This window comes from Delphinapterus leucas, chromosome 18, assembly GCF_059928025.1.
Source record: "Delphinapterus leucas isolate spDelLeu-1000000601 "Yukka" chromosome 18, BTC_Dleu_Yukka2, whole genome shotgun sequence".
Lineage (NCBI taxonomy): Eukaryota > Metazoa > Chordata > Mammalia > Artiodactyla > Monodontidae > Delphinapterus > Delphinapterus leucas.
The window spans coordinates 70,667,581-70,680,002 of NC_143146.1; the positions used below are offsets into that span (position 1 = coordinate 70,667,581).

At 38.5% G+C, this 12,422-nt stretch overlaps 1 protein-coding gene across 9 annotated transcripts in view; it reads right to left on the reverse strand.

Moving 5' to 3' along the window:
* The window catches only part of FRY (FRY microtubule binding protein), a 426,510-nt gene that overhangs the window by 146,367 nt on the left and 267,721 nt on the right, over nt 1-12,422 (reverse strand). For all 9 annotated transcript variants that reach the window (XM_089899275.1, XM_089899270.1, XM_089899272.1 and 6 more), the window contains 4 exons: nt 10,258-10,426; nt 7,279-7,371; nt 7,086-7,184; nt 5,356-5,457 (listed from right to left, as the gene is read on the reverse strand). In XM_089899275.1, coding sequence (XP_089755401.1) covers nt 5,356-5,457; nt 7,086-7,184; nt 7,279-7,371; nt 10,258-10,426 — 463 coding nt within the window. The remainder of the gene's footprint in view (nt 1-5,355; nt 5,458-7,085; nt 7,185-7,278; nt 7,372-10,257; nt 10,427-12,422) is intronic.

Below are 12,422 nucleotides of genomic sequence, written 5' to 3' on the forward strand. Positions count from 1 at the left end.
ATATAGTTTCAGGATTTTGACACTTTTAACCTATGTCTCAAACCACCGACTTCTGTGTCAAAAGTCTCCACTCCAAGATGGAAAGACTATTCTATTCTTCCACTGGAATACGCTTCTCAATTAATTAATTAACCAACAACTTATCTATACTAGCTCTGAGGTTACAGTGATAAAACTGTTCAAGAATCTAGTAGGCTTCAGAGTGGATCTTCCCTGGTGTCCTGCATCTCATCTCAGTGCTGGTCACAGACAGACTTCATGTGACATGTCAACCTGCCCAACACCATGCCCACCTTCTTTAAATTGTGCTTTTGATTTAGTTAAAGCAATTCAGTGTTAACAGTAACAAGTAGGGAGCACTGAATTCACTGATAACTTGGCTAGTGACAGGGTCATTGGACAGACCCATGTTTCCCATGACCCATCAGCTGACCACTTGCACCCAGTCACCCAGGCTGCTTATGAATATGCAAATTCCTCGGCTGCACCCAGACATTCTAAACCAGAATCTCCGGAGGTAGGTTTCAACAAGTTGCATTTGTAACAGGCTTCCTTAGAGATCCTTATGCACACAGAGATAAAGATCCATTGATTACAGATCAATAAATAATTTTAGTCTTTTGATCTTGTTATACTCAAAACTCTTCTAGATTTCTCTTGCATTGCAACTAAAGCAACTGAAGTAAACCTATTTCTTTCTCATATTTCCTTGCACATATCACAGTCAACACCTTCCTTCCTTTTGGCATTTCCTTTTGATACCTGAATCAATTTACTCTGATCATAATTCAATCTTTTTGATGACTGTATTATCCAAATAACATATGTGCTATAGTTTAGGATAACCTCTAAAATTTCTGTACCAAAAATTTACAGAGATTATTTTTCTATTCATTGGCTGAATAAATAAGGCATTCACAGAAAGTAACACACCTGTCATCTGATCCCTAATTTTTGGAATCAATTTGTGTGCACTATTAGAATTTATAAATTCCACTCTGAAATGTGCCTTTGACAGATCTGAAACATAGATAAGAGATTTTCTCAAGTTTATAGAAATAAAGTTAATATTAAAGCAGTATAACTATTTCTTGAAAATTAATATTTAAATAGCTAATACTGCATCACTTACATTTGATATTTGCAAAGAGGACAGTAGTTGTTTTAAATGGTACCATACATTTTAATGGATTCAGGCAATGACTGTGGAATCCTTAATATATTACTCAATCCTTCCCCTCATAAAATAGAGATTTCATTAATACCCTTACTTTTATGTGAAAAGTTAAGAAAAAGCACTCCTTTAACTTCATAGTGATTATTACACACAAAGATATACTAAGTGCCAAACACAAGTTTCATCAAACAAATTTATGGCAACGAAACTCTGAGACTCTTAGTGGAAAGCAAAAGACCTTCCTTGTCCCCTCCTCTTCCCTGCCCCTTCTGAATCCGTAATTCTCTATCATCATACCCTATTTGATTTTCTTCATAGCAGTTATCACTATCTGAAGTTTTTTTCCTCATCTACTTGTTTACTTGTTTCCTGTCTGTTTCCTCCACTAAATTATAAGGTCTAAGAGACCAGCGTGTTACTACTATCTCATTCATCACTTATTCCCAGCACCTGGAACAGTGCCTGGTACAGTTCTAGTGAAGAATTGTTGACCAACTGACTAAGCGAATGCATTCAAGTCCCAGCGCAAATAGTGACTGAGACAAAAGAAGAATCCTTTTTAATTCTGTACTTTGGCTTCTAGTACTATGAAGCTAAGCTGACTAATGTCTAACCTTCAGATGATATACCTTCAATATTGCTATCTGAGCAAAATTTTTAGAAAAACATAACTAATATCATGAAAGCACAGGGGGAGGTCAATGCGGCTTGTGACATTGTCATGATAATCCATGACATGTATGTAAAGGCCCTACTGCTGGCCTGGCTCATAACAGATCTCCAATTAATGAGACCTATTGTTGTTATTAATTATACAGTAAATAGATTTCTTAACTTTTGGGGTTTCCTTTTTTGTTTGTTTCTGTGATCAAGACCTCACTGGTATATTATATTCATTATTTTAAGGAAAAGGAAATTTAAAGATTCTCCCAATTATATTATCCATTTTCGAGGATAAGAAACGTGTACATAGTTATTATGAACACAATAATTACGACATTTTAAAAGAACTATTAATAAATGGGGATTCATGACAAAAAAAAAGTACTATTAAGTCAATTTTTCAAAACATACTTCCCTTTTTCAGAATGAGATATATTATGGCAGATGTGAAGGGAATGTAACATTTTAAAATAGCTCAATATGTTCAGATTCTGACATAAAATACATAGAAGAAAAAAGTATTGGTCACTACTTACCAGGGGTTCCTGAAAGATGTCAAGGTCGTGGTGAGAAGGTGTTGTAAACTTCTCACCACTTTACAAGGGTCTATCGCTAATACGTGATTGACCGAGTTAACAAGTGTAAATAAAGACTTCACGTTTGTGTTACCAAAGCAGCCTGCTTCTGACAGACTGACGCTGAGGATAAACCAGGGCACTGACGTTAAATGGGCATTGAATCTGAGAGCTTGTTTACTTTGAAAGCAGATTTTTCACACTCACACACATTTCTATTCTGCTCTATGTCATGCTGCCACCTTGATGGCTCTCCCCTGCAGAACATATCAAAGGTGGCTACCAAGTTCAACATGTAAGGTTCAAACACTGGGTTCATTATACTTGAGTACATATAGAGGATGGGGAGACAAGTAGGGGAGGGGATGCAGGGAAAAAGGGATGGTGACCAGAGGAAAGAGCTGGATTGGCGGTCCTTTCTGAAATGGTATGTTTGGCTCTAAATCCCACAGAATACTGAAGCCATTCAAGACAAAGTGTACTCCTAAAGCCATGTTAGTTTTTCCTCAGGTATTTCTTCCCTGTTGAGGACACTTGAGGAGGTTTGGAAGGTTTTCTGTAATTTTTTAAATGGTCCCATTTAATCCCTACTGGGTTTAGTTCTAAATATGTGTGATACAATTTTATTTCGATTGTAACTCATCAGGTTTAGTTCTAAATACATGTGATACAATTTTATTCTGATTGCAATTCATCAAGGATCTTTCTGTATCTTTTACCCTTGAGGAGGTGAATTCCAATAATTTATTACCCATAAAGTGAAATATCATTGCCTTTCCGTTGCCTAATAACTACCTCTTTCATGCTTCATGGATTACCAGACCTCCAGAAATGGCACAGGTAGCTCCCTACTCCCAACTTTTACATCCCTCCTTGTCTGCATCACGCATTTTGAAACTTCATTACATATCCCCCAATGAAATGCCAAGTTCCTTGAGAACAGGGACCCTAGATCTAATTTTTATAGAACTAACATCCCTATCTTTCCAATTTCCGGCACCTTCCCTAGCACCTCTACTCCTTCTGATCCTATTGCCTTTCCCTTTGAGAAATCCTGATGCTTGAAATGTTTGCACAGGGAAACACCATGAGCGTGCAGCCCTTCTCTCTAGGGCTGTGTGTAACCCTGTTATTAAGTCTTTCTGGTGGGCTTCGACCAGACCTTCAAACAACATTCTAACTTTAAAGCAATTAAGTGCAAAGTAAGATTATGCTGCTGTATTTCAAAAGCAACTCCAGACACCAAGAATTTTGGTATTTTTGGCCACAACAGTAAATTGTCAGGCAAAACACTATTTTGGTTCTAACTAAAATTCATCACAAACACATTTAGCATAATATATACAGAAAAATGAACATTCTTAATCATTTCTCTTTTTGTTTCGTTTTGAACAAAATGAGCTTTTCCTCTTTGTGTAAAATGTAGAAGAAAAAAATATTTAAATGGAATAGCGGAATAACTTAAAAATGGACCAATATAACAAAAAAATGACATTGGGTTACGTGTTGGAGGCGTTTGACAGATGGATAAATCCCTGAATCAAACATCTGAAGGTGGCCATTATATAATAGCTGATACCCTGAAAAACACTGTGTTTCCCAGAATTCTTAAAAGCTAATTCTATATCCACTGCTATTATATTTCCCTGCCAATTTGAAGAAAATAAACGATTCTAATCTTGGATTTCACAATCAGCTTTTAGAGCCAGTACATAGCTGGTGCTTAAAACAGCCCCAATGCAGACTATTGTGTCATTATATGATAAGTGACAAAATAATATAATTAATCTTGACCATTTCACCAAATTAAAGGGTCTTAGAACAAAAAAGACATGGCAATATGTATAAGCACATACAGCACTTTACAACTAAGTGCATTTCAAAAATTCTAAAGAAGCAAGTATTAACCTGGTAAAAGGAATTCAACATCTTTGGACACAACTGAGAACAACTGTGAAAAATATGTGCTATTTGCACATATTAGAAACAGTGTTCATTTAGTTGTCTTTTATCAATAGGTCACTAAAACTTAAAATATGTTCACAACATTAAAAGTTATAAAGCCTATTTTAAAGCTAGCCATTACAGTTGTTTTAACTATAGGTTCGTCGGTTTCAGGCACCCTGAATTGGTTCCCATGTCAACCAGCATCTGAAAAGCTGTTGTTCAGTGGATGCTTAGGACTGACTGGCAGCACGTGGCTTTAACAGAACATCTTCAAACAATCACAAATAACAGGGACAGGAAATAAGTGTTCTCTGGTAATAGGTCAATCCTCCCACAGAATGGAACGTTCCCCCCGCCCCCCCCCAAATATTTCCCTAGCCTGGAGGAGGTTAGAGAAAGGCTGGAGGAGGTTTAGGTGAGCTTCTGCCAGTGAAGTGTGGCCTCCCTTTTTTTAATCATTTAGAAAAAGTGTGACCATAGATGCATATAGAGGGGTATTTAATTCTACCTTTAAAATGATCCTTCTTAGGGACCTCCCTGGCAGTCCAGTGGCTAAGACTCCACACTCCCAATGCAGGGGGCCCAGGTTCACTCCCTGATCAGGGAACTAGATCCCACGTGCTGCAACTAAGACCCGGTACAGCCAAATAAATATTAAAACAAACAAAAAAAAGCTTCTAAAGTGATCCTTCTTAGGCGAGATTTTACAACATTGTAAATTGACTATACTTCAATAAGAAAATTAAAATTTAAAAAAAATTTTAAAAGAAAAGATTTTCCCCCCCAATTTGACATGATTTCTCTTAACCCCAGTCGCCTTCTAAAACTGACTATATTTAATAAGGAAAACTCTTATTATTTTTTTCATTATTCCAAAATAGTACAGGATCATCTCCCCTGCAGACATCAGGAGTCACTCTCAGAAACACACAAACCAGGCTCGGACTCATACATATTTTTATAGAAGACTTTTCTGAGCCGACAAATACTAACTTTAAGGTTGGATAAGCAGTTGTTGAGGAAAACGTGCCACCTGTTCAGGAATAGCTGCTTCTGGCTGACGCAGAGCAGACAGGTCACCAGCGGGTACAAAGCCTGAGGAGAGAGAAGATGAGGTCACAGGGTGATGTCTATTTCAACCAACCAGGTGACACACGCTCTCTGGAACCACCACCCACTTTGTAACACACCCAGGCGCAACAAGTGCGGTGCAGACATGGATATTTTGCGAATGCTTTCTGAGGACGATGGGGATGGAATGCTCTAGAGTTATGTAGAGGGTAGAGAGTGAGTTTCATGGATCATAAGTGGAAATCTGATTCACTGATTTAGTCTTCACTCATAAATTTTAAAAACAAACTATCGTAGATCCCTCTCAAGCCTCAGGAAAAAAAGCAGGAAGGCACACTGATTTTGAAAATGTTACTGGCTTTTGTGCTCATAAACATCTACCAGTTTGTCCCTGTCTTAGAGGTAGGTGTATGTGTTTTCTTTTGCATGCAATCCTCCTGTAATTAAGGAAGATTCCTAAAAGAAATGTTACTGCATTGGTAAACTCCACCCAGACAAATTTAACCGCAGAAGGAATCTGCTTACGAGTGAATAAACAGAGGTGCCACTGTGCTTTTCCTGCCTAACTGGGCAGGTTTCCCGCAGCAACTGGAGAAGACAGAAAAGCTTGTGGGCAGCCACCCAAACAATATACATGCAGAACCCACCACCATTTTGCTGAACCAGATTATGGCGCTCCCCAAAATTAGGGCTAGTGAAGATTAAAACAGAAATATAACTCGCTCATCCATTAACTTGAATGAGCAAAAATCTATTGCCACAATGAGACTCAGTGCTTAACAATCCATACACTTATTTTGTTGTTGTTGTTAACTTAGTTTTAAACTGACTTTGAACTATTACTGCCATTGATTGCAACTCTAATTCCAGCCAGTAATTTAAAAACAAAAATACAAGCAGTCACAACGACCACAGCATGTAGACAAATGAGCAAATCTGTCACCACTGCCAGCAAAGCAACTATTTGCTCAAATAATGGTGGTAATGTTCATACTTTAAAGATTAGCATAAACAAGGCTAGAAACCGGCTCCCTAAGCAACCCGCTCGCTCCATACGACCACAATTACAGCTGGTCTACCACCTGCCGATTCATAAACCAGAGCTCTATTTACCATGGAGGAAAAAGGTTGTGGTAATTTAAAAGACTTTTCTATGCTGCTCTTCAGTACAAAAGCATTCCCTGAAACTGTTTTCTCAGCCTTCAGAGAATCTTTCCAATGGCCAGCTATCTGTGTCCCAACTCCCTTTCCTGCCTGGTTCCATTTTGATTCTGAATATCAGGCTGGGAATTAGCCAGTGAAGCTTCCTGGGGATTGAGAAAAGAAACTGTTGTTATAAACTTTAGTCTTCAGATTGAAAAATTACTCAGAAATTAAAATAAAAATAAGTTAAACCCATCTTGAAAATGAACAGCGGAATCTTTAGGACTAGAAGGGTCCTTGAGGTGACATGGTCTAATCCCCTTATGTTACCTTGATTCAGTCATGGTCAGTAATAGGTGGAAGCTCCAAAATTTGAAATGCTACCTCTCTTTGAGGAAGCTGTAGGTAATTCTCCCATCTGTGGAACGCTTATGACTCTCAAATAGATTTCAGCCTAGGAATTTTAGTCTCTGCAGTTTTGTCTTTTGAATTTTCTCAGAGTTACTAACCAAGGAATGCTTCTTTCGAGAAGAAAGTTCCAGCGTGGTATCATATAGGCTTTCAACAAAGTTTCTGAGGCAGGGAACATTTACTTCATTTTTAACAGCCTGAAATAGAGATGCATGTTTATATTATATTAATGAAATTGTTCCTTCTCTAATCCAATTTGAAGAAGTTCTTAAAAATGAAAATGTAACTCACAGCAGCAACTGGGACAAGAATTTCAACGAAAAGCCCAGCCAAGGCATGCTTGATATCTTTGTCTTTGACCTCGAGGAAGTAATGTGCACATTCCTAAGAAGTAGAAACAGAGTAAAGGGAGGGAGAAAGATTGAAATGTGCACAGAAAATGTATGTCAGCAAATTTAAGCAAACAGACCTTAATTTAATCACACCCAATAACACAGCATATTCCACAATCTATTAAAAAAAATCACTGGATTCAAGCATTTATATTTAAGTTCACAATATCTTCCAATGACATTTTACAAGGCTGGTTTTCTCACTCTCCCCCTGACTTCTATCCCCAAGTCACTGAAAATCACTCTGTCCTTTGCTGAAAGGACAAAGCATCTATAACCAGCAAGCAGACATTCATCCACTGACTTCCTAGTTGGTTCATTCAGTGACTCATTTGCAAGAAGTTTCTATTGACTACCTACTGTGTGGGGGGCCCTGGGGCCTTGATTAACCCACAAGCACAGATCCCCAGAGGAGGTAACCATGGGAAGAGAGGCAGAAGACATTAACCTTATTTCAGGCCCTGACAGCCCTGGGCACAGAGCTGTTTACTTGTTAGGCCCTGACATTTTAGGTGTTCATTACTCAGATAGTTTCATGAGCAAGTCTGGAATGCTTCCCTTCCCCACCTCAGACAAGAAACCTTTGGAGTAGTTTCTTAAGCAAGGATGTCTCTGCTTGTGGACTCCTGTCTACAAAAGGGTACTTTTGGCTGCCCAGGGAATAATATATTAGAAGAGTTGGCCTGTCCAGAATTCTGCCAGCCCCTTTCCCCTTCCTGGCCTTTTGGGTAGTAACTTACTGTGGTCTTTTTTACATGTTGTTTTCATGGAAAGGTCCAAGGCTACGTGTATTGGTGATGACACTTTAATATCTGTGTCAGCTATTACGTCTTATTTTCAGTCCACATTGGAACTACCACCAGCAACAGTTACTCAAGTTCCCAGTATATCAATATCATACTAAGACATCAGTCCGAGATAGGCACTGCCAGAATGGGAAGTCTTTGAGAGTTTCCCAATACAGAATGGAGCTTTATGGTCCCCAGAATTGTGGCCCTTTTCCTACATTATTTTGCATACATATGTAAATACTGTCTCAAATCTTAATTCAAGTACATAGATACACAAATCATTAGCATGAGAGAGAGATAAAAATAGTTAGCATTTAGTGAGTCCTTACCACGTGCCAAGAATGCTCAGAACCACCTTCCAAAGTTAGTGTCATTATTACCACTTTGCAGACAAGGTAAGTGATGCTGGGAGGGGTTAAGTGTGACTTGTCCAAGGTCACAGAGCTGGTAAGTGCTGAAGCTTGAATTCAAACCCAAGAAATTTGATACAGGGCCTATATTCTCTTTTTTTTTAAACTGCTTTTTTTTTTTTTTTTTTTTTCAGTACGCAGGCCTCTCACTGTCATGGTCTCTCCCGTTGCAGAGCACAGGCTCCGGACGCACAGGCTCAGCGGCCATGGCTCACGGGCCCAACCGCTCCGTGGCACGTGGGATCCTCCCGGACCGGGGCACAAACCCGTGTCCCCTGCATTGGCAGGCGGACTCTCAACAACTGCGCCACCTGGGAAACCCTAAACTGCTTTTTTGAGATACAATTCACATACCATGCAATTCACCCTTATAAAGTATATAACTTGATAGCTTTTAGTATATTCACAATTGTACATCTTTCACCACAATCAAATTTAGAACCTTTTCATTATCCCAGAAAGAAACTTTGCACCTGTTAGCAGGCATCCCTAACCTCTGCATCCACGGCATCCTCCTCCAGCCCTACACGACTAACCTACTTTCTGTCTCTACCGATTTGCCTATCCTGGACATTTGCTATTATGAATAATGCTCCTATGAACGTTTGCATTCAAGTTTTTGTGTGGACATATATTTTCATTTCTCTTGGCTACATACCTAGAATTGGAATTACTGGATTATATAGTAATTCTAGATTTCAACGTTTGAGGAACTGCCAAACTGTTTCAGAAGCTGCTGTGCTGTTTTCCATTCCCACCAGCAGCGTATGAGGGTTCCAATTGCTCTGCATCCTCACCAACAGATAACTTGCTGTTGTCTGTCCTTTTGCTCAGAGCCATCCTAGCGGGTATGAAGTGGTACAACCTACACTCATAATCCCTGTATCTAAACTCTTTATTAAGATCCTCACTAGATCTAATTCACAGCAGCATTAGAAAAAAAAAAACCCTTTAGATACTAAAGTTTTATAAAATCTAATAGAGCTGTGCAGACTTCCTCGGCATTCCAGTGGTTAAGACTCTGCGCTTCCAATGCAGGGGGCGCAAGTTGGATGCCTGGTCGGAAAACTAAGATCCCACAGGCCTGCCTCGTGGCCAAAAAAACAAAACAAAACAAAACACACACACACACACACACACAGAAAAACTAATAGAGCTGTGTATTCTGGGAAATCCTCATTAGCAATAATTCTTTTTTTTAGTACATAATGGTGAACACTGTCACAGACACCTAAGCCTGTATGGTTTAGTTGATTTTTTAAAGATTGACTCCTTTTTATAGTATGAATAAAAAAGATATCATTACTTAAAGTTCTGATGCCTGGAAATGTTAATATCGCCAACTCAATGCTATCGATCTCAAAAAGTAACAAATCAGCTATATTTTACTGACAGAACAATATGCAGCCAATGGGTAAAAAAGAGAAAAAAAAAAAGTCTACAAATAAGATTCTACCGTACACCCTACTCCGAAGGTGATATGAGTTTAAAAATGAACTTAAGTGCCTGAAACTCTATTACTTGGTTACGAAGCCCTTTATGAATTACTGAGGAAAAAGCGTAGGATTCTTTTACGTATGGGCGAGTGAATGGGTTCTCACCGTCCAGGTCAGTCACTCTAAGGAAGGCAGATGCTTCAAGCTGAAAGCCCCTTAGTTCTCCTGCCCAAGACAGTACCTGCATAAACTGGAGAGAGGCCTCGAAGTCCTCCACCGGATACATCTTAATTCGAAAGAACTTCATCCCCATTATCAAGCTGATAATGCTTTGAACAACATATGGGCTCTGCTCTTTGTGCCGTAATTCTTTGAGCTCTGCCATAAATTTCTTCTTTACAGCAGGGAATCTAAGAAGAGAACGTGAGTGATTTATCAAATAATGGGTAGGAAAGTAACTGTAATGCAGGTCCCCAGCACCTAAGAGTGACAGGGCACAGTGACGGGGACCTTCGAATCAGCTGAAGTACAATGGCTGTCATCTTGTAAAGGTTTTGATATTGAGGATATAGTAAAGAGTCCCATCTTCTTTCTTCTCTTATTCTATCAGATGCTCAATGTCTCCTTCAGGCTAGGGAGAAGATCCAAGGTTATTTAGAGTCTCTCAAAATGGTTCAGCCCTTAAACTGAGCATGATGAAAAGCTCCATTTCCTCAGGCTTAGCAATTTCCCAGGTACTTACAGACCCCAAGGGCCTGAAGTATCCAACTGTGAGATGAGCAATAACATAGGAGGCCAGGTATTTCTGACGATGACAGCAAATAACGCCAAGTAATATTCCTACATCCATTTCCACAGTTTTCTGTTGTTGCTTCTTTTATAGTTTTAGGTTAATGATTATTGAAAAAAATATTTTCAGGTTGAAGGAAAATCTAGTAATGGGAAAATTCAAATCATCTCTAAAAGCTCTCTAATCATGTATGGGATTTTACAAATAAAAAGACACAGTCCCCAAGGAACTTAAGGTATTTATATTGTTTGAAAGTAAAATAATATTAATAATTAATAACATTAAATACAACAACAACATTATCATAAAAAGTTTAAAAAGAGAATAGATCCTAAGAGGATGGAAAGTAGCAGGTTGTCAAAGTGCCTAAGGGTAAAGGAACATATACAAACAAGTCATCCAAACTATTTCTGAGATGGCTGGTTTGACTATTGGTTAAAAAAAGGAAAAACAAGGAAAGCATTCTAAGACTCATTGTATTTTGTTTCCTGAAACTCTCACAGCCTGAGTTTCTGCAAAGGATCAATTAGAAGCAAGGCATGATCACAGAGGGTAATTACGACTATAAAAGTTAAAGGCCAATTAACAGAATCCCAGAAGTTTGGAATCACAACTTTTGACACCTCAAAGCAGAAATTTTAGGACATATAAGGGAGGTGGTAAACATACAGATATGGTGCCACCAAAAGGCAGTGCAAGAGGTGTGTGATTGGCAAGTTGGCTGTTGCGGGCTTCGTGAGAGCGCCAATTTTCTCATTCTCGGCTGGAATGCAGGAGGTTACATGGTGTTCATTTGGTAACAATTTGTTAAAGTTGTTTGTATTTTCTAAACAACTTATGGATTTTTCTTTATGTTTGCTGCATACGAAAGAAAAAGATTTTAAGAAGGCAATGGAGCAGAAAATAGGTAGTGAATGCGTTTCCATTTTATGAATGAAGAAACAGATTGGAAGGTCAAAGTGAAAAAGGTGAGACTGTGATCTTCTGCTGTGAATTCCAGGAATTTCCACTATTTTGTAGCTGCCTTAGACAGTCATGAGCTGTGAAATGTAGTCCCTGTCTATTTAGAACAGTATACAGTTTAACTGGAAAGGTAAGACAATGTAGCACTGACCATGAGCCATGTGAATAGTAGTAATAATTTTAATAAGAATAATAACCAGTATTATTATTTATGAGGTATGTTACCATGGGCCTGGGAATTTGCCTGGATCTCTCTGGTCCTTCAGGGAGGTTAAATGCCCCAGGCCAAATCACTTTCTCATATCTCACACTGTCCTTTATGTGAATAATACACCTGAAGAGGCTCCGGGGGCACTGGACAATGAAGGGGCTCTTTCCAGCTGGACAATCAAAGATTTCAGAGGTGATTTATGTTAGGGTAAAGGGTGAACAGAGGTTTTAGGTAGAGACAGATGAAGGACAGGAAGCAGAAATGGCATAGCAAAGAGAAGGAAGTGACACTTTCAATCAAGATTATAAAAATTTATAAAATCTATAAAAACTAGATTTTTTAAAATTATGTTTTATTTCAAATTATTTCCAAACAGTAAAAAAAAAAAAAAAAAATCTATGGTTTTAATTTTGAAATGTGAGACTTAAAAAGAAAAAAGTAA